Here is a 23,953-nt window from a genome sequence, read left to right on the forward strand (position 1 = left end):
CGATTGGGTTCATGTCCGGTGAACATGCCAGCCATGGTAAAACGTGAATGTTGGCGTTTGCTAGGAAGTTCTGGGTCAGCCTTGCCGTGTGAGGCCTCGCATTATCGTGCTGGAAAATGATACCATTAGGCTGTTGTTAGGCACCACAACTGGTTGTAAGATGTCATCACGATAACGCTGCGTATTCAGGTTTCCTCGAATAACGACGAGTCTCGTTTTGATGTCACCGCAGATTCCACCCCAAACCATTAAACCTCCGCCTCCATATTGCCTGACTTGATGGATGCAGTTCGGTGCCAAACGTTCACCTACTCTTCGGTACACACGCTGCCGGCCGTCGTTCTTGAAGATGAAAAATCTGCTTTCGTCAGAAAACATTAAACGTGCCCAGTTCCTCCGTTGCCACCGTCGAAGTCGCCTGGCCCATATCCGTCTGTTGAGTCGGTGTTGAGGTGTCAGGAACGCTCCGCGGTAGGGGCGACGTGCTCGGATACCATGTGCCCGCAGTCTCCTGTACACGGCTTGTCGACTTATCACGTGTCCCAGTGCCGTCCGTGCCGTTAACGTCGCCGAAGGTGAAGTACCCGGATGTGGCGGTCTTCAATAGGCGTGGTCTGGCTGCTGTCCGACCTGTTTGACGCAACCGCTGCATTAACCTGCTGACGGTTATGCGCGCGCATCCTAACCTTCTGGCGACGTCGCGGTGCGTAGCTCCCAGTTGGAGCATTCCTACGTCTCTCTCTCTCTCTCAATCGCTGTCAAACGTGGCATTTCTTTTGTGTGCTTTTTGTTGCTGTGATCCCAACGTGTCGGGTCAGCAATTTTATACAGAAGATATGCACGTGCATTTCGTGTTACGGGACGGAACGTCATTTGGGCAAATTGCACGCTTTTTTCTCAAATGATCAAATGTTCCCGGTTTTATCGACCGAATACGTTTGGTTTGGAACGTAGGATACGCAAAAGTACCTTGTAACTACCGAAAATTACCTCTTCATAATAAAATATTTAGAAAAATGTGTGGTATCGTTTCTTTTGGACATTAGTTCATATAAACTTACGGCTAAAAGAAAGTTCACAATAGTTCTAAATCACTCTAGTGTAAAAACCACAAAAGCTAGATGCAGGAAGTAAAATATATTGAAAAGATGAAAATCTCAATGAAGTATTGGCATGACAGTTGCCCGAACTGAGGTGGAGTAGAAAAAAACAAGCTTTCAACGTAATGGACTCTCGAATTCAATGACACGTCACATTAATAGCCTGTATGACCACCACCCTGCTACAAGACACGCAAAAGCTCTCTGGACATAGAAACAGTCATGTGGGATACGTGGCCATTCTTCTTGGAGAGTCGGGATCGGTACGGTTCTTGTCGGTTGGCTGGAGGATGTGGTCGATGTCGAACACGATGATCCATGACATCCCAGAGGTGTTCTCTAGGGGACCTGTCTGGGGTGCGTGCAGGCCACGGTAACACGTTGAAGTTGTTGGCTCCAAGAAAGTTCCGTACGATTCGGTTGGTATGGCGTCTGGCATTGTCTTGCTGATAAAGGACACCACGTGGCATCTGTTGTAGAAATGATAGGACGAAAAAAGTCAACCATGTAACGCTGAGCGTCACATATCCGTTATCAATTACAAGTTGTGTTCTCTCCTGCCCACAAATTCCTCACGACACCGTAACACCCCGGCCTTCTGAACGCAACATGTCACCGTTCGTTAACCCCTTCATTAGTACACACGCTGGCATACATCATGACATAGAATATATATTTACACTAAAAGCACAACAGACAGGTAAACACAACTTCATACGGTTACTGATACACTCCACGGTAACATTCATATTACTATTTCATAACTCATACATAAGTTGAAGAAGGTCTGATTTCTCGCATTTAAGGACACCGGTTGAGGTAATATTGATGCACACAAATTAAGCAATATAGCCCATACAACTGAAGCCTCTGTTGGTAAAGCTGAAGAACGTATTAAAACATAAGAATTCAATGGGATGAGGTTTGTGGCACACCACAGAAAACATTCCTGAATAAATGTTGTCTGTTGAATCCATTGAACAAGTGTATCGGCCAGTGGACATGTACTTGTGCGGTAAGACGACGATGAACAGATAGGCTTTCAATTTTCAATTCTGTGAGTTTGTTTGGCAATCTAATTGTGTATTATGTTTGTCAGGCCAAGCATGAGGTAAAGAGAAATGTCCTGTCTCTTGTAGGTGGATCAGTGCGGGGAAACTTGGGCGGGGAAAATTGGGTGGGGAAACTTGGGCGGGGAAATTTGGGTGGGGAAACTTGGGTAGGGAAACTTGGGTGGGGAAACTTTGGCGGGGAAACTTGGGTGGGGAAACTTGGGTAGGGAAACTTGGGTGGGGAACCTTGGGCGGGGAAACTTGGGTGGGGAAACTTGGGTAGGGAAACTTGGGTGGGGAACCTTGGGCGGGGAAACTTGGGTGGGGAAACTTGGGTAGGGAAACTTGGGTGGGGAAACGTGGGCGGGGAAACTTTGGTAGGGAAACGTGGGCGGGGAAACTTGGGTCAGAAATGCCTTAGAATGGTAAGAAAAGTGCTGTAAACCTTTTCAGACTTCAAGATCGGCAATGTCTTAACAGGTGATCATGTTTCACCGGGTCTTCTTCAGCAAATAAAAGAGACAAAACCCTTTCCATATTCAATAGAAATCTCCGCTAAAATCAGTCGATTGTACGATTCCGACCATATCATGAGCATGTGTTTATGAAACACTATAAAAAAGTGATGATCCCAGGTGTTCGTGAAAAGGTAAGCGTATCCTGCTCCACCGGTGTCACCGTCACAAACACATGCAATGGCATGTCAATTGTTAACCCGAAAATACACGGGAACATAAGACAAAAAAAGGGAATTGCATGGAACTTGCATAATTACAATTTGAATATGCAATACATTTTGTAATTTCATAATATCGAAGTATTTCTTTTTGGATTACTTAAAAAATTGCTTTTACACTTATTTTATAAAATGAGTAGGGTATAGATTTTGTTACCATAATTACTGCATTGAGTGAATTGTTATTCTTCTCTTTAAATCCAAACAGTATGTGTTCATTTCTAAAATTAGCTCCGCTTATTGTATAGTTTCCAAGCCAATCTGAAAGTTTCATCCATATATCAGCAGCATAGTGACAATTACATAATACATGTACATCAGTAATTGTTTCAGATGGTTCATTACATAATGAACAAACTGGTGATTCAACATATCATATTTTAATTAAATAACAGTTAGTGCTCAAAATATTATACATAACTTTAAACTGGAACCATCTTAATTCAGAACTTTGTTTTTGTATGCCTTTTTGCCAGAAAAGGTTAAAGTTTGTCCACTCTGTATCTGTATACTGTTTTTTTAAAGAAAATCTTCCCATTTGCTGTAACACTTATGTTAAATAGGGCTTCATAAAATACGTTGCTTCCCTTTTTTATTTTTGATACATTATATCGCAGAATAGGCCTTTGGCAAACTTTAGCACTATATTTTATATGGTTATTTTGTAAATACCTATCGCTAGTTTAAGGTTAAAAAGTCAAATTCATCAAATCATATAATTTACCTATGTCATGAATGAAGTCATTTATATATGCTATACCCTTCCAATGCCATTGTGGAAAATTAATAGACTTACCGTCAAGTTTGATTTCATTTTTAAACCAGACAGATTTGCTCATATCCTCACCAGATTGTTTAACATTATCACACCAATTCAAGTATACTAACCACACAATAGAGATAATGGCGATATGTAACTGCGTGTCAAAGTATTCAGATGAAGCCTTAACCTAAACGCAGATTTCGTGAAGTATCAAAACTTCAAAAGGTACTTTTCAAACGGGGATTTTTTTTGCATCAACACCGGGTAACCCTCTTTTCGCGAAAAGATATAGGAAATGGACATCTGACGGCGTAATGGTGGATGGCCGAGTGGATGTGTGGGTAGATGTAACAAAAATATATTCTCTAATCAACAGTATCACTGTCTGAGTTTCACACTTGTCACAATACCAGTCAAGATCTGGGGTAGAATAGGTCTTCAGCAACCCATGCTTGTCGTAAAGATGACACTGCTTTACGTAAGTGGCGACTAACGGGATTGGGTGGTCATGCTCGCTGACTTGGTTGATGCATGTCATCGTATCCCAATTGCGTGGATCGATGCTCATGGTGTCAATCATAGGATTGTCTGTTGCAGACTCGATTATTTACAGACCGCCGTCATATAGCGGGAATATTGCTGAGTGCGGCGTTAAGCATCAAATAAACAAACAACACTTGTCACTGACTGTCAGATTCTTGATCTGGACTTGAAATGGCCACCAGACTGTGGAGTTGTATCTTCTGGGACAGTACAAGCATACCGACAATTACCAACACAAAGATATCATATCGCCTTTAGAAACTTTATTAGGCATTTTTACATGGCATAATCATTCCGAGATTGAAATTGGCATTGTTATATACACAGGTTTTAGGTAGCAAAAACAAGAATGAAATATAATTGTCACTAAAACACAGTACATGTTATACAAGCACATAATACCGAAATGTTCCCATCGTATGATGACGTCACCACTACCACGTGATAATGTATAAAAAGACGAATTTAGCAACACTGAACGTTTGAACGGAGCACAAAATGGTCAATTTTACGTTCTCGTGTTTACAGCTAAAAACATATTTTAAAATACACTGATGTTAGATGGGGTCACTGAGACGCGTGAGTGATGACGTCATGGTTAACGATGATAACACTAACATCGGGGGATATCATTGTGATAACGATAACGTCTATGACAACGGTTCAGAGTTGATAACGTTGATAACATCAGTATCAGCGTTGAACACTTACCTTAAGAACGAGAGCATTGTAATGATAACACATGACTGATAACACTTCTGTATTGATGATGGCATTGAGAAGTGATTATAACATTTACTCGCATCATGCACGTAAAATCAGTTATTTACGCTCGCTGGTACATTCGTGCATTAATATATGTCAGTAAAAATGTACTGGTTCGCATGATGTCATTAAGATTAATGTATTCTTTCGACCACATGCTCACATAAAGCCACATTTGAGACAGATTTGAATGAACAATATCCATATGGGTTATATTTATGTATTTACATATTTACAGTTTAGATATGTCAGTGACCACGCCCATGTGACCACAACCATGAGATCACATGTTGGCAACATCTGACCTCAAATTCCATCTAGTTTCGTCTATTCAACTACATGTATCTACTCATTTAATTAAAAAGATGCAAGTTACTCATGGAAGATGAGTCCTTGTTACAGAAAAAGAAAGAAAATTCATCATTATTGAAATATTCTAGTACATCATTCAGTTTGTCATTTCTGTTACCGGAAACATGACAGTTACCAAATAATATTATTATTACCATGACGACCGAACATGAGGAAGCGTCATTTCTACCAAAGATGTTGAACGCTTCTCTGACTTGTTCTTGATGGGTAAAGATAAATATATATTATTTACATATAAACTTTTAAAGTTAAGAAAGAAAATCAAGGGCGAGTTAAACATGTACATTGATCCGGTTTTTTTTCTGAATCATGTTAATAAACACATTGATGCCTTAAAAGTACGGCATACAAGACATAGTCAAACGCTACACGTTTAGCAGTAATCGGTTAGAATGAATTAGAGAGAAAAAGAACATATAAATCTGGCAACGGACTCAGCAGAAATTCTGCCCAACCCGTCAAAATTACCATGAACGAGTTTTCAACACAATCAGCACTTCTGCAGATGCTGTCCCTATGGCTTTCACAGTTGTCTCCCATACCGGTGCTCAACACACTGTTTGAAGTCACAATGAGACGGTTTTATTTCAGATCTGCACTTTCTCCTCAACCACACAATGCCCAACCTAACTCGTTTGAAGTTCCAGAGTGACGTCATCATTTCAAATCTGCACTTTATTCTTCACAAACTCCTTGCCTGGCAAAGTCTCCGTTGGAAGACGGCAATATTTCAAATCAGCATTTTTTTCAACTCCTAATGGGTCCAACTCACTGCTTGAAGTCATACTGCGAGGGCAGCGTTTCAAGCTGCACTTTCTTCTCGTGTACTCTTGGGTCAACTCATTGACCACAGTCATTGTGAACGTTGCACTATACCTGCAACATGCGTTCGTTGTATGTAAATGTACGGCATAGGATTTCACATGTGACCTTCATCGCGACATTCACAACTGCCTGTCCTTCATTCCTCTCCGTTTCTCCAGAATCAAGTATGACATTATTACAACATTACACACGACAATAACAACCCATAGAAGCCTGTCCAATTCTGCCCTTGAACATTATCCATCGGTACGTCACATGCATTATTTCTGTAGACCTCACACAATGAAAAACTCAATGGAACTGTTTCTCCACGAACTTCACTTATTCGCAGCATAAATCCCACTGACGTTGTTTCAACAGTTGGGCAGAGCAGTGTTTAGATTACTCATTAATCTGAGCAATTAACGACACAGGCCAAGTTGGGCGGGTACATGTGTGCTGGTTGACCAGGTGGAATTTTCACCCGATACAAACCTGACAATCGTAATATCAGCAACCCAGTCTTTCCTTCGTTGATCCACCTTGCAACAGTTGGGTGTCCTTCATCACGCAATTTCTACCGCTGCATCTACTTCATTTCAGAGTTGAACATCCTCGTCGTCAAAAACCTGTTCCATGCTGTCCAACGTCTGTGTGCTGATGCTGTTGCCGTTGCTGTAAGTTTGAGTTGCACTTGTGGACCTGCTGAAGGCGCTGCTGAATGATCCGGAAGACTTCAGCCGTTGAGTCATCTCAACCTCTGAAAAGCCAACTGTTGAAAAACGAACATTTCCATTAGTTATACAACCACATAGGTCTGACAGTACAACAATTGAACCAACTTATATACCACAGAAAACAATGCCACAGTGGAAGAGGGGAGTCATGCGTAATCTTCAACGTAGCATTCAATGTTACAGTTTTCACATCACCTGGACCTGGCATACTGGGTGCTGCGACTGTCGTCAGCATATGTCAGTGACATTCTTGGAAAATTGTCACAAGCGCATAAAAGCTAACTACTCCCGCATCCTGCAATATGACATTCATGCCCCTTCGAATGTTTCAGTGATCACTCCCCCCAACACACATAAACACCCACCCAATCCACCCCTACCCCCACCATCACGTCCTTCAGCAAGCTGTGACGAGAAGCCTATCGACTAAAGTGGATGTTAAGTAATAAATTACACATAACTGATGTCAGATTTTACAACTTTATCTCCAGCATAACATGGGCGGCTGGCTCTCAGCTTTATTACCGTATTAATATGACTGAGGAAAAGAGATTCCACAAATGAACTGCCATTTTATCTTTTATTTGAAGTTTAAGGCTGTTTCAAATTCAGTTATGTTATTTATGTATTGAGAGGATGTTTTTTTTTATCGACGTGTACGTGTTAACGCGAGTCGGTTTGACGTTACCGACGAACGACGTTGACATTATGTAACGTTTCTACATTACTGGATTTTGACACAGGCCATAAAGTGCTGGGCAATGGCGCTGATTGAAGGCTGTACCAGTAACATTCCAGCAATGTTGTACATAAATTCTCATGACTCACCACAAGTCACGGCCTGGCTTTTCTTACCATAAACCAAATTTAAAACATCACAAAATCTGTTAAAAAGGTTTTATGATGCAGTGAGAAATTCTTCTTGTAACAACTGCTATACGAGAAAGTCAAATGCATCCTTATTGATACATAATCGCTATTTTGTCAAGATCATGAAGTGTCTATAAATACACGCCCGACATTTTTTTCATAATCTAGAAAGTATAACGTGTTACACGAGAATCTCGGACTGACTTGACAAATTGACAATCCTGATTAGTGGAGAAAATACACTTTCATGTAAAACCCCAGCCACTCAGCTGATAACCACGCTGATATCCGCCCTGACAAGAACCCTGACAACCACCTACTGACAACTAAGGCGTTGGTCGTAGTCTGGCTCAATTGGTTGGCCGTGTGTCATCGTACACCGACGGCATCGGTCGTAGTCTGGCTCAACTGGTTGACCGTGTATCATTGACACCGACGGCGTTGTACGTTGGTCGTTGTCTGGCTCAATTGGCTGACCGTGTGTCATCGTACACCGACGGCATTGGTAGTAGTCCAGATCAGTTGGTTGATCGTGTGTCATCTTACACCGATGGCTTGGGTCATTGTCTGGCTCAACTGGTTGACCGTGTGTGATTGACACCGACGGCGTTGTACGTTGGTCGTAGTCTGGCTCAATTGGTTGATCGTGTGTCATCGTACACCGACGGCATCGGTCGTAGTTTGGCTCAATCGGTTGACCGTGTGTCCTTGACACCGACGGCATTGTACGTTGGTCGTAGTCTTGCTCAATTGGTTGATCGCGTATCATCGTACACCGATGGCTTGGGTCATTGTCTGGCTCAATTGGTTGATCGTGTGTCATCGTACACCGACGGCATTGGTCGTAGTCTGGCTCAATTGGTTGATCGTGTGTCATCGTACACCGACGGCATTGGTCGTAGTTTGGCTCAATTGGTTGATCGTGTGTCATCGACATCAACGATGTGGGGCGTTGTTTGTAATATCTAGTGTGTCTAGACAGGACATGAGTATTAACAGACAGTAGTCATATTGCTGGAATATTGGCATTAAACAAAACACAAACTCGACACCAAACTCGAGCCAAAATGTACAGTTCGAGCAGTTCGTTTTAGCATCGATTTGTTTGTGTGTGAGCTCAAATTGTATGGTGTATGCCATTCTAATAATGTCTGGTTACCATAAGTTCGATAGAATGTTTCTTACTTTCGCATGGCACTTTTACAACGTCTAGACTACGAGTGGCCACGAGCACAGGACCATGATGTGAGGTCTCTCCTTGAACACGGAGAATAACATTTCTTTTTAATACGCAAAAACCCAAACACCATGGAAACGAAAGTCATTCCAAATGCAACTCTTATTTCGTTTAAGGATTCACTTTCAACTGTCAGACAGCTCGTTTCAAGATATGCCCGTATGGATTACCCACAATGCACCGAGGAAGGGGGCGGGTCGTGGCCATTCTGTCTGGAGTCAGGAGTATTAGAGATGACTGATGGAACTGTTGGCGAGAGCTCAAAGGTCTTCACCGATCCTTAACGTATATGTCAAAACAATTGCATGTCTAAACAGTAACGCCTATCAATTGTTGCACAGCAGCACAGCGGAAGAATGAGTTGTCAAGGTTTGCATTGCTCAGGATTTATTCTGGAGTTCGGATCAATCAACCCGGACTGGTCCACAAAGTAATATATACAATACGTTAAAAACCGGAAAAAGCTGAGTAAGTTTTGTCTGACGGGTTAACAGCGTCATTGTCGGGATAAACAAGCAGGCTGGGCCTGGTGTTAATAAACGACAGCAGAAGAACGACGAGGGCCCGGATTATATGGAGAACAGTGGAGGACGCAGACAGTGGGTGATGTTTGGGAGCAGCTATTCAGCCGTTGTCAGTTTGGACCAAATCAGTGTAATATCTATAACGAACGCGCCGAGTTTCTTCATGAGTGATGGGACTGTTATGTGTAACCCCTTAATTCTGTCATCTATAACTGGGGATTGTCACGGAACTCAGAACGAGGCTGATGACCGAGTTGGACACACAGACAGATTCGGATCCATTTACCGGAATTAGGATGAATAAAAATGCCATTCTTGTACCTCACGCGTTTACGTCTGGTAATCTAACAAGATATTCTATTATCCACGGTTAGGGCTACCTGAAAAGAGTTATAAAGTAAAGAAAAGAGTTATAAAGCAACAAAAAGTCAGTTTTGATGAAGTTTGTTAAATTGCTCCATCACAATAAAAAAATCCCTATTATAAACCAGTCGTTCACAAGAGTGAGTTACACGAAACCTGCCAGTTGCCTAGCATGGCCTTGTGTTTATGAAGAAAGTAAACAAATGAAATGGCTTTGTCAGAACGTCTTAGCCCGAAAAAATGGTGAATAAGGGGAAGCCAATTAAAACGACTTACAAACAGGCCTCACCTCGCCTGTCAAGCTCAGATTTTATCACTTAATAACGGGCAGATGCGGAACGCCCAGGTTGAGAGATGCCTCGTGCTGGGGCTGTGAGTTATTCCGACCAGGGCACGAGACACGCTAAAATATAGCCGTCAATCTACATTGGCTTGATTTTGAGGCTTTCATAACAGGTCCACTCATAGTTAACGTTTTCGTCGTTATTGGTATATTATTAGACTGCTGAATAGCCCTTGTTAACGTAACAAAGTAACATAGTCTCATGAACTGCTGTTGTGGGCTTTGGTAGGGAAGGGTGTATATCTCGTGTCAGCTCGCGATACCATGTTCATGCCATACACATTCGTGGAGGCTGTCAGTTTTTTTTAACTCTTGAACTCTTTGAACTCTTTGACGACCTGGGATCAGTACATAGAAGTTGGTTTTTGTTTTGTTTTGTTTGTTAGTTTACGCCGCACTCAGCAATATTCAAGCTACATGACGGCGGTCTGTAAATAATCCACTGATTGATGTCATGAGCATCGATCCACGCAATTGGGATACGATGACATGCATCAACCAGGTCAGCGAGCCTGACCACCCGATCCCGTACGCGTTAGACGCCTCTTTCGACAAGCATAGTCGCCTTTTACGTCAAGAGTGGGTTGCTATTCTACCCCGGATCTCCACGGGTCACATAAAAGTTGTTTTATTCCCATATATCGATGCTTGTTTGTTGTTTATGTTACCAGTTTGGATGAAAACTTTATAAAACGTTTGAGGATATGAATTCTTCGGTTCAAATAGTAGGGCTAGGTTTAGTTGAAGCTGTAAATCGTACAGCAAACATATAGCTGTAGTTCATTGTTTAGTCGTCACTTGACAAGCATGATGTCCTGGGGCGAATTCTGACACGTGTTTCGATATAGGGGCGCAAGTCAAAGCGTGACGGCAGATGTAACGTCATGGGTGCTTTGGGCAGGTTCAACAAACTGATGTTTGTGCTACGGATAACGTATCATTCAGTTAGATGTTGGGCGTGGTGACGGTTGCGGAGATAAGATCACTTTGTGAAACCGGGCCCAGTAGGGTCGCCATACATCCGTTGTAAATCCAGTACAAACAAATAAAATGTTTTCAAATGTTTTTCGATCAATTAGTTGCATTTGCTCCCAACCTATAGGGGTGGTTTCCAGAATATAGCTTACAGGTGTTTGAAGGTTCCGCCACACTTTGATATAACGGAGTCTCACATTTATCAAATATTTAACAAACATAACACTGTCATATAATTGAACAAAATAGAAACAACTAGAGCGATTTAGAGATTACATCTTATATCACATAAGCCTTGAAATCATACGCATAGGAAATCTTGAAGGACAGTCAGATTTTCTATTTTGAAAAAGTTTGAATCAAAATTTTTAAAATCGACTATGTAGATATTAACTACCGACCTCGACATATGTTTTCATCAGATTTGAAAAGAAAACTAAATCGTTAAATTTTTCAAATGTTATTGGCGTGTTATGTTTTCGGAAAAAATGAATTTTGCTTTTTTAAGCCTTCATAGCCAGTATGGCGCCATGCGGAAGGAACGCCTCACGTCAAAATACCAGTTCGATTTATTGAGACACATGAAACTATATTTATGCTTCTTTAACCATACTGCGCCATCAACACCTCTCTCCGTGCTGGCGTCTGATTAAACTGGCACAATAACTTCACACCTAACTCCACCAATAAAGACAAACAATCGCCAAACATTAGACAGCTGACCCTACAACGGTAGGACTCGTCCTGCTTCGAAACTAAACGCTTGTGATAGCTTTAGATGTGGAAGCTAGCTCAGCTATAAGCTGGGCTCCGTCTCTTAATATCACAATGTAAGCAAGTTGACGACGCGCAGAGAGAACGGGGAACCAGCTTAGTCCATCCGGGCCTTAAATTAGTTACATCTCCGCAGCTAAACAGCGTGAAATATGGTTGCGATAAATCATGGAAGTTCGTCTACTGGTAAAATGACGCAAAATGCAAGGCGGATTTATGAGACGATGGCTATTACATCCTACATGCACGCTACTTAAGAGTAAAACAATCAGAACGGTTATGCAGCGGGAAACTTCGTGAAAGGTGAAGCCTTGTTATTGCCTTCCCCGAATATCAAGATTCCGAATCGATGGTGTGGCCTTTCTCTTCTTTGATAGACAACATAGTGAAAGATTCTAAAATAAGCCCCTGCCTTTCAAAAGGAAGACATGTTCTAAAGGCATCATGCCGAATTAAAACGCATATAAGCTCATTCGAAAACCATCTTCCCATTATAGAGATAAATGTCTTTGCCTTGAGAAAATTGGAAAATACTTCATTGGGAAATGATTGGACTATTTTAGTTGAGAAAATGGTTCAAATAAAAGATTTATTTACCTCTTTATAATTCTTATTAGGTTTCCATGGAAACTAAAGAGCAATTACATGCGAACGCTTACGTCTCCTTAAAGAGCCGCTGTATCGGGGACTGCCTTAGGCGTGCGAGGGTATGATGGACGCTTCCTAATTTGTAAACTACACCTTCTTTTATTCAAACTTCAGTAGATCACGACTATCATGCAAGTTGGAGTCAGTAGTCACACACAGCTGTGTAGTGCCTTGCAGCAGGGTAATAGAGGGATACCCATAACACATGCAGCATGACTGTATTGCACATTTTGTGCGGAAATACAAACTGCAATTTTAGATTGTTTTAAGTGTATGACCAGCTATCCATATTAACTAAGAGACACAAGAAGCTGATCTCACCCGGAGCTATTTTGGGGCTGGAATGAATGTATGTATATAGGACATTAAGGCTCATTGGCCAGGGAACCTTTCCATAAATATAGACCGTAAACTCTAGAGAATTACCAGTCTGCATTATCCGTAGAAACAGGCTCCATTGGTCGTGAAAGGCAAAATAGTGAATATTATATGAATGGGTTGCCGAAAATCCTCGATTTCACCAAGTGTTCTAGGTGATGTCAGAACTATGATTGTTGAAACTCACATACGTTAACATAGACTTACGATAGTTGTTGCACTAAGGTAGATTTGTGGCACAGGTCCCAGTTTTGAAGTGGAATTAAAATTTTCACGAAACCTGTATAACGCAACAATATGATCAGTAGGTAGGAATTGTAATTTTTAACCGTGAAGAAATATTTAGACATATTTTGAGATTTTGAATCATTTCCCGTAGTATTTCGTTATTTACTTGTTATAATCTTATAAAATAGGATTTCTGTTTTTTCTTCTCAAAACGAAAAAACACCCTTCTCATAAACCTGTCGTTCGCAAGAAGAAAATATTAAAAAATGAACAAAACCCAACACGGCCTACTGGCCACGACGAGACGCAACAAGCCAAATGTCTTTTTCAAAGCAACTTACTCTGAAAAAATGTGATTTAGGGGAACCCAATTTAGACGCCTTACAAACTGTCCCCATTCTGTTAATCGAGTATTTTATGAGTAAATACAGGGCCAGGGCAGAGTGTCTTGGTTGAAAAATGGCTAAATCTCGTAGAAGAGCTAGGATTAATCCAATTTATCGACCAGTCACGACTTCTTTTTAAATATTGGATTTGCGCTATTATCGCAATAAAACTTGGAATCAGAAACCCTAAGAAATGAGGATTTATATTTAGTTTTAATTCAAATCACTAAATGAGTAAGTGCAGGATGGTATCTAGAGATTATTGTGAGTGAGTGATTGAGTTTCGACTTTGAACAGTATTTAATGTTATCATCTTGATGAGGAGAGGAAAGATGATGCGGGCCTTAGACCTTCATCACTTTGGAGGTCACTAACAAGGTGCAGATATACCAAATAGAGCGAATCTCGGATTCGAAGCTACGACCTATGGATCCTGGAACAACTAGGGGATGCAACTCTCCATTAAGGAATAGCTACGCGACAGACGAAAAGATCAACCGTGATCTAGACTATGGCTCTAACCCGAGATATTTCGAGATGGTTGAAAATCTTTTTCCTCTCTATGTCGCACATTGTATCATCCCGGATTCGACTAGACCATTTTCTTTTCTTGTATACAAAAAGGCCTGTCATATGTTTTGTCCTTAAAGTTTAAGAAACTACTTTGGTCAATTTAAAATATGAATGCATTGAAGGCAGTCTACTGGTAATGAGTTGAACCAACTCACAAAATGCTTTGAGACAGGTGGGTGCATGTGGTGCACGGGCAAACATGTTTGGCTTGTTGCAGGTAGAGAGGTCGTGTTTGTGCACGTGCAGGTCATGACGATTAAATTGATTACGTGTTGCTCATAAGATTTTAAAGAGGTCGGTCGTCATTAGAACTTGTTGTCAGCCGAGAGAGGGCACGCGCATATCCATCGTACTACTTGTCGCGGACCACCCGCTACCCCTTTCTTCACAATGAGCGGACGTCATACATCGTCATGCAAGAGTAATTGTCAGGTCACAACTTATCCTGGCTTACCAGTAGGTTAAGCAAAACATACGAGTAACTTTCCGCTTGTGAATGGTCACAGGGTCCAGTTGACTCACGAGCCGACAGGTGCTTATTTAAATACATCCCTTCTGTCTCAAACTTAAAACACAACCATAATTTTAGATTCTGATACGGAAACTATTTGAACAATAAACCAAAACCGATTGTACTGTGTATACTTTGTGAGTATTGCACGTGGAATGTGTCTCTGTGAGTCTTCTTTGTGTGATGCACGTGGAATGTGTCTCTGTGAGTCTTCTTTGTGTGATGCACGTGGAATGTGTCTCTGTGAGTCGTCTATGTTTGATGCACGTGGAATGTGTCTCTGTGAGTCTTCTTTGTGTGATGCACGTGGAATGTGTCTCTGTGAGTCTTCTTTGTGTGATGCACGTGGAATGTGTCTCTGTGAGTCTTCTTTGTGTGATGCGCGTGGAATGTGTCTCTGTGAGTCTTCTTTGTGTGATGCACGTGGGAAGTGTCGTCTGTGAGTCTTCTTTGTGTGATGCACGTGGAATGTGTCTCTGTGAGTCTTCTTTGTGTGATGCACGTGGGAAGTGTCGTCTGTGAGTCTTCTTTGTGTGATGCACGTGGAATGTATTCTCTGTGTGTCGTCTTTGTGTGATGCACGTGGAATGTGTCTCTGTGAGTCTTCTTTGTGTGATGCACGTGGGAAGTGTCGTCTGTGAGTCTTCTTTGTGTGATGCACGTGGAATGTGTCTCTGTGAGTCTTCTTTGTGTGATGCACGTGGAATGTATTCTCTGTGTGTCGTCTTTGTGTGATGCACGTGGAATGTGTCTCTGTGAGTCTTCTTTGTGTGATGCACGTGGAATGTGTCTCTTTGAGTCTTCTTTGAGTGATACACGGGGGTGTCTCTGTGAGTCTTCTTTGTGTGATGCACGTGGAATGTGTCTCTGTGAGTCTTCTTTGTGTGATGCACGTGGAATGTGTCTTTGTGAGTCTTCTTTGTGTGATGCACGTAGAATGTACCTTTGTGAGTTTTCTTTGTGTGATGCACGTGGGATGTGGTCTCTGTGAGTCTTCTTTGTGTGATGCACGTGGAAGGTGTCTTTGTGAGTCTTCTTTGTGTGATGCACGTGGGAAGTGTCGTCTGTGAGTCTTCTTTGTGTGATGCACGTGGGATGTGTCTCTGTGAGTCTTCTTTGTGTGATGCACGTGGAAGGTGTCTTTGTGAGTCTTCTTTGTGTGATGCACGTGGAGTGTGTCTCTGTGAGTCTTCTTTGTGTGATGCACGTGAAATGTGTCTCTGTAAGTCTTCTTTGTGTGATGCACGTGGGAAGTGTCGTCTGTGAGTCGTCTTTGTGAGTATTGCACGTGGAATGTGTCTCTGTGAGTCTTCTTTGTGTGATGCACGTGGAATGTGTCTCTGTGAGTCTTCTTTGTGTGATGCACGTGGAATGTGTCTCTGTGAGTCGTCTATGTTTGATGCACGTGGAATGTGTCTCTGTGAGTCTTCTTTGTGTGATGCACGTGGAATGTGTCTCTGTGAGTCTTCTTTGTGTGATGCACGTGGAATGTGTCTCTGTGAGTCTTCTTTGTGTGATGCACGTGGGAAGTGTCGTCTGTGAGTCTTCTTTGTGTGATGCACGTGGAATGTGTCTCTGTGAGTCTTCTTTGTGTGATGCACGTGGGAAGTGTCGTCTGTGAGTCTTCTTTGTGTGATGCACGTGGAATGTATTCTCTGTGTGTCGTCTTTGTGTGATGCACGTGGAATGTGTCTCTGTGAGTCTTCTTTGTGTGATGCACGTGGGAAGTGTCGTCTTTGAGTCTTCTTTGTGTGATGCACGTGGAATGTGTCTCTGTGAGTCTTCTTTGTGTGATGCACGTGGAATGTATTCTCTGTGTGTCGTCTTTGTGTGATGCACGTGGAATGTGTCTCTGTGAGTCTTCTTTGTGTGATGCACGTGGAATGTGTCTCTTTGAGTCTTCTTTGAGTGATACACGGGGGTGTCTCTGTGAGTCTTCTTTGTGTGATGCACGTGGAATGTGTCTCTGTGAGTCTTCTTTGTGTGATGCACGTGGAATGTGTCTTTGTGAGTCTTCTTTGTGTGATGCACGTAGAATGTACCTTTGTGAGTTTTCTTTGTGTGATGCACGTGGGATGTGGTCTCTGTGAGTCTTCTTTGTGTGATGCACGTGGAAGGTGTCTTTGTGAGTCTTCTTTGTGTGATGCACGTGGGAAGTGTCGTCTGTGAGTCTTCTTTGTGTGATGCACGTGGGATGTGTCTCTGTGAGTCTTCTTTGTGTGATGCACGTGGAAGGTGTCTTTGTGAGTCTTCTTTGTGTGATGCACGTGGGAAGTGTCGTCTGTGAGTCGTCTTTGTGTGATGCACGTGGAATGTGTCTCTGTGAGTCTTCTTTGTGTGATGCACGTGGAATGTGTCTCTGTGAGTCTTCTTTGTGTGATGCACGTGGAATGTGTCTCTGTGAGTCTTCTTTGTGTGATGCACGTGGCATGTGTTTCTGTGTGTCGTCTTTGTGTGATGCACGAGGCCCTAAATGGGTATTGTATCAATCGAATTGGATTATAGGAAGTTTAGAGCCCTGAATAAGGATATGCATGTTAATCTGTTTCTTAGTTCTTCTCATCAAAGGTTTATCTAACAACTTTACTTTGAACATCGCAAAATAACATGATGTAACGCAACATTACACACAATACTTTAAGTATTATTTAAAAAAAATATAATTTAATTGTTACTTTTTTGCGTCACGTGTTGCGCTATTTGAGACTGACAATTACACATTTACAAGACATACACTGCGGGTTCCAAAATCTTTTGGCTACACTTTCCCACTAAAATATAGAGTCATCCATTCAGTGTAAAACTGTAAAAATAGTCTCGTCAATTCCAAGAGCACATCAAATGAAATTGGGGTTCAAGATGATGTACAGATGAGATAACTCGACCACATTGTCCATTCGTGAAAACTAATGTTATCGTTTAAACAATAGAGTGACGTAAAAAGTACATATATAACATGAAGTCGGTGCATCGTTAGCCTGTGGTTGCATTAAAACCACGCCCCTTCGTTCATAAGCCGCGCGAACATTTTTAAAATGTCTGGCTTTAGTCTCTGACTTTGTTTGATGTAGAGAGAAAATTAATTCAATTCATTATTCTGATTTAAAATACCGTACGTTTCGTGGTGCATGAATGTTAATACATATATGACAGCTGCATCATGAGGCAAGATTCATCGCATATGCATTCACATCACATTTCACTTATTAATGCACAAGTTTCACGTTCAAACAGTAATCTCAGACAAAGCCTTAAACAAAAGGCATGGCGACCAGAAGCTTCATCGTGTCTCTTTCATGTGGGGTGAACACATGCATGTAGATCTCAAGATAACTGGCGAAGGTGACGCTGATCTTATTTCAAACTGGTGGCGTCCAAACCCCTTTGTTCAATCTCTACTGTTTCTTAGAAGCTCACATTCCCTCTATTTCGAGCGTCGACTATCCTGACATAACGGAATGTTATTTGTAAAAGCCATGAAAAAGTCTTTTGTTGAATTTTGTCTTTTTCTGAGTTGGGGCTTAAGGAAAACGTATGCGATGATACTTTCTTGGTAATCTTGTTTCCTCCCTTAGTGTGTGACTACAGAATTCAAAGTTCTAGTAACAATTTATCTTGCAGTTGGCAATGCCTGTTGAAATTAAATGTACACGATTTGGGGTTTTCCGCCACTGTCTTGTGCAACAAATCAGATTTGTTTGTTTGTTTGTTTGTTGTTTAACGCCGCACTCAGCAATATTTCATCTATATGACGGTTTGTAAATAATCGAGTCTGGACCAGACTGTGATTGAAGTCATGAGCGTCAATCTTCACAATTGAGATATGATGACATGCATCAACCAAGTCAGCAAGACTGACCACCCGATCCCGTTAGTCGCCTCTTACGACAAGCAGTCGCCTTTTACGGCAAGAATGGGTTGCTGAAGACCTATTCTACCCCGGATCATCACGGTTCAGACATGAGATAAAGATGACACGTGTTTGAGACATTACAATATTTGTGCCAAAACATGAGAACCTCGATAGTCTTGACCTCCTTAAACCGGAATTAGCTACAGCTCTGGGCAATAAAGTATAACAGAATGGATAAGTTTCAGCACCAAACAAAAACAAATAATCCTGAACAGGTATAAAGGACATTTCTGATTTAAGGACACTCCCTTGGCAATAAAATATATCAGTAGTTAATACAAACAAGTAGCTGAAACACTTATATCATTATCCTTTATCCCCTAAACCGTCAACTATCCCCCACCCCTTTCCCCTCAACTAAACCCCAACAACAGGCTAAAACCCCAACCATCCGTCATTCCCCTAAACCCCACAAACACTTCAACCGTTACCAGTTTCTCTCACAACCCCCTCAAGTGAGTGAGTGAGTTTTACGCCGCTTTTAGCAATATTCCAGCAATACCACGGCAGGTAACACCAGAAATAGGCTTCACACATTGTACCCATGTCTGGAATCGAACCTGGGTCCTCGGCGTTACGAGCTTACGTTTTCACCACAAGGCTATCCCACAGCCTCCTTCGGCACTCAAGCGTCGTCTTAATCTCAGTTTTATCAACTAACCACACAGCCTCGTAGTGACACAGGTCGGAGACATGCGAGCTTGGTGGACAAACGAAGACATTGATAATGCATCATAATGGGGTCGAATCCGGTATCATCAGGTGAAGAACAGGGATCGCAACCATACCATTTTGTCCCAACAGGTCAACTCTGCAAAGGCAATTACAGCGCCTTAGACCGCTGGGCCACCTGCTCTCCCTTCCGACGTAATGAAGTAAGATTGAAGAGTTGCGTTGTAACATTAACCTGACTTGAGTTGTACAATGGCGAGCGTTAGAGGTACTTTAGCTGTCGATAACAACATGGTCGGACGATCAATGACGACAGAGTACCTTAGAGATATGCGTTAAGTAGATTGATACAGTTTGTACATACTCTCAAAACTCAATCTTGGATTTATAGACCGTCATGGTCCTTGTGGACGGGGGGTTCAATCTCCGGGGAGTGTTAAAAAGACGGAACGTTAGTAACTGGGCAACAAAATGGACTATCGACTAAAGCCATCATCAGCCACAAACGTCATTATTTGTGTTTTTAATACATCAGGCCGCCATCTCTCTCACGCTTGGAGTGTACGATTTGGAGTATTGAAGAACACGTCATTCAGGACTTTGACGTTTATTAGGTTTGATTAGATTAATGTGAAGCATGCATTCTCTCACTGTGTTCCGTGTTAGTCATATTGAGAAGGCTGTTTATATTGGACTATACCAACAACCATCTGGGTCAGTGGGTCGCTTGGAAGTACTAGTTTAATCGATTATTGCGAGAAAATGATTTTGTTTTCAACGTGTAACCGTGAAAAGATCATGAAAATGTAAGTCACTTTCATCAAGCATCACCTCTCTCAGCTTTCTAAATGTATATGCATAGGAATAAAAAGGAATAGAGTGAGTGAGTGAGTGAGTTAATATTTAACCTCACACCGGCATTATTTCAGCCATATCGGTACGAGAAGTTATACATTAATGATTCATATATTTAGACAAAAATATAAAGCTGTCAACGATGGACAGTACAATAACTAGAATATCACAGATTCGACTTAAAACTAGTTGAGAATATTTAAAAATTGTAAGTATTAGTGAACAACACAATATAAAAATGGACTAGAGATCGTCAGTCACTGAAGGGTGATCACCATACCAGGGACCATGGGGGACTTACTGTACAGAAAGGTATGTCGTAGAAAACTTTAGCGTTATCAGATATTGATAAACGTGTGTTATATTTCTATGTTTGTTTGTTTGTTGAGGGGCGATGGGGTAGCCTAGTGGTTAAAGCGTTCGCTCGTTGGGCCGCAGACCCGGGTTCGATTCTCGACATGGGTACAATGTGTGATCCCCATTTCTGGTGTCCCCCGACGTGATATTGCTGGAATATTGCTAAAAGCGGCGTAGAACAATGCTGACTCACTTGTTCGTTGACTTATCCCGCAGTCGGCGGCTTGTAAATAATCGACCAGACCAGCTGGGGCAAGAAACGCGAACAACTGGTATCATCATTGTTTGATAGTGATTAATAGACACATGCTCATGATATAGTCGGAATCCTAAAATCGTGATTATTGATTGTTTGGTTGTTGTTTAATGCCGCACTCAGCAATATGCCAGCTGTATGACGGCAGTCTGGAAATAATCGAGTATGGACCAGATAATCTAGTAACTGACATCGTGAGCACCGTTCTACACAATTGGGATATGATTACATGCATCAGCCAAGCCAGCATGGGTTGCTGCAGGCCAACTCTAACTCGGACTCAGGATTATGAAAAGGGCGCTTGTTGCTTTTTATTAATGTGCGTAAACTCCGTGTTTCACAACATTGAAAAGGTAATGGATACAGAGGATTCATCACGAGTGTTTTTTAATATGGGAAATATCAACCGAGTCTTAGTTAATCGGTATTTGCCGAGCCTTTGGCGAGGCAAATACCGATTAACGGGACGAGTTTGATATTTCCCATATTAAAAAACACGAGTGATGAATTCTATTTATCATTTTCACATTTTTGCTTCCGAATTAAGGAATAATTGCATTAAACATTAACATCAGCAACTTGTCGAAATCTTACGTATAGATCGTGCGTAGTGATACATGTTTTCCATAGCCATGTAAACCAAAATAAACAATTCGCTGAGAAAAAAAGTTCCTCGGATTATTTTAAACAAAATACTTGAACAGACTTTTGCAGAATAATTGAAACTTTAATAACGGTAACAACAACGATTCTGTGTAATCTGATTATATCTCTGGTGTAACTTCACTAATAATATATAGTTTCAAATCAAACCGCTCCCTCTTCCGGTTATCTAATTTGGATACTTATGTCATTGGGGTATGACATACATGTTTTTATGTCATAAGCTTATGTCATGGATAAATGCTTAAGTTAAATGATAAATTGCTGAAAGTCACTGAGTGCTATACAACTCATCAGTGACGGCAACCAACGCACACAGCCATCTCCTTTCCAGTAACAATCACTGTTTCAGTAATTGATTACTGTCAATATAATCAGTTAGTGGAAAGTAATTACTGAGATCACTCCGCGGGACTTGTTACCCCATAAATCAAGCTGTCCACCTGGTGTCGGAAGCAGTTATTAGGTAAATCTTTCATGGTCACGCGAATAATTGGAGCTGAAAGTAACACTGACACCAGTACGTGCACTGCCTGATACGACCCGTGAACATCCGGGTTACAATAGGTCTTCAGCAACCTATGCTTGTCGTAAGAGGCGAATATGCTTGTCGTAAGAGGCGACTAACGGGATCGGGTGGTCAGGCTCGCTGACTTGGATGATGCATGTCATCATAATCCAATTGCGTGGGTCGATTCTCATGATGCCAGTCACTGTATTGTCTGGCCCTGACTCGATTATTTACAGACCGCCGTCATATAGTTGAACTATTGTCGAGCGCGGCGTTAAACAAACAAACCAAAACCAAAACAAACATTGGAAATGTGAAATGTGAAAAAGAATAAGGGATAGAAAGAACATTTATGGGGTTAGGGTCATGGTGTGGGAGTTGGGTTGGGAGATACATGTTGCAGCAGGAGGGTGAGGTGAGGTTGGTGTGAACGTTGTGGTGGCAATGTGACGGTTTAAACAGGCTGGGCGAGGAAGAAATGGAAGAAACATGTGACGCGGGGATGGCAAGGCATTAGAAGAAGGTGGTTGTGAGATGAAGAGAAACTGGGAAGGAGTTGGGCACACAAAGAGGGAAAGAGGAGAAGGGTTGGGGAGGGAAGGCAGGAAGAAGGAAAAGTGGGAGAGGAAGAATGAGGGATGGGGAGTAGGGTAGGACGAAGGAAAGAGGAGTAGCATTTGGGGGAGAAGGCAGGAAGAGGGAAAAGTGGGAGAGGAAGAATGAGGGGTAGGGAGTAGGGTAGGACGAAGGAGAGAGGAGTAGCGTTGGGGAGAGAAGGCAGGAAGAGGGAAAAGTGGGCGAGGAAGAATGAGTGGTGGGGAGTAGGGTAGGACGAAGGAAAGAGGAGTAGCGTTGGGGAGAGAAGACAGGAAGAGGGAAAAGTGGGACAGAACGAATGAGGGTGTCGGGAATAGGGTAGGAGGAAGGAAAGAGGAGAAGCGTTGGGGAGAGAAGGCAGGAAGGGGGAAAAGTGGGAGAGGAAGAATGAGGGTGTCGGGTAGGGTAGGACGAAGGAAAGAGGAGCAGAGTTGGGGAGAGAAGACAGGAAGAGGGAAAAGTGGGAGAGGAAGAATGAGGGATGGGGAGTAGGGTAGGACGAAGGAAAGAGGAGTAGCATTTGGGGGAGAAGGCAGGAAGAGGGAAAAGTGGGAGAGGAAGAATGAGGGGTAGGGAGTAGGGTAGGACGAAGGAGAGAGGAGTAGCGTTGGGGAGAGAAGGCAGGAAGAGGGAAAAGTGGGCGAGGAAGAATGAGTGGTGGGGAGTAGGGTAGGACGAAGGAAAGAGGAGTAGCGTTGGGGAGAGAAGACAGGAAGAGGGAAAAGTGGGACAGAACGAATGAGGGTGTCGGGAATAGGGTAGGAGGAAGGAAAGAGGAGAAGCGTTGGGGAGAGAAGGCAGGAAGGGGGAAAAGTGGGAGAGGAAGAATGAGGGTGTCGGGTAGGGTAGGACGAAGGAAAGAGGAGCAGAGTTGGGGAGAGAAGACAGGAAGAGGGAAAAGTGGGAGAGGAAGAATGAGGGTGTCGGGTATGGTAGGGCAATATGAGAGGAAGATGGACGAAGGAACCTAGGAATACAGGATGCAAATGGATGAGCAGGAAACGGAAGAAGTCGACAGGGGAAGAAAGGGTTGGGGAATAGTGTGAGGAGGTGACAAGACCAAATGGGAAGCATTTGAGACAGGGAGAGGGAAAGTGTGTGAATAAAACAGAAGAGGTGACGGAATAGTGAGAGGACATGTTGAGGCCGAGTGCGGAGGAAGCGTCAGCGGCAGCATCAGGAAGGAGACAGCAGCCAGGAAGGTTAATCAAATATTTTCATTATAATATATCGACAGTAGGTGAGGTGAGGTGAAATTGGGTTTAACGTCGCGTCCAAGATTATTGCACTTATATAGCGACGTGCATGCACGTGTATGTGTTATATCGACAGTAATACCAGTGGTTCGTAATATATTCTCACACTGTGTGTCGACTCAAGACGGTTAATCTTAACGTGGCGACCCATATCCTGAGCCCTTACCAGTTCTGCCAGAACATGACGGTCG

The 23,953-nt window shown here is 42.4% G+C and overlaps 1 protein-coding gene across 1 annotated transcript in view; it reads right to left on the minus strand.

Moving 5' to 3' along the window:
* Window positions 1-4,442: 4,442 nt before the first annotated feature.
* LOC124148215 (metabotropic glutamate receptor 8-like) overlaps window positions 4,443-23,953 on the minus strand; it is a 206,839-nt gene continuing 187,328 nt past the window's right edge. Inside the window, exon 10 of the mRNA XM_048382946.1 lies at window positions 4,443-6,907. Within this exon, the coding sequence (XP_048238903.1) occupies window positions 6,735-6,907 (173 nt within the window). The 3' untranslated portion in view covers window positions 4,443-6,734. The remainder of the gene's footprint in view (window positions 6,908-23,953) is intronic.

The sequence above is a fragment of the Haliotis rufescens genome, unplaced genomic scaffold (genome assembly GCF_023055435.1).
Source record: "Haliotis rufescens isolate VD_foot unplaced genomic scaffold, xgHalRufe1.0.p SCAF_42, whole genome shotgun sequence".
NCBI lineage: Eukaryota > Metazoa > Mollusca > Gastropoda > Lepetellida > Haliotidae > Haliotis > Haliotis rufescens.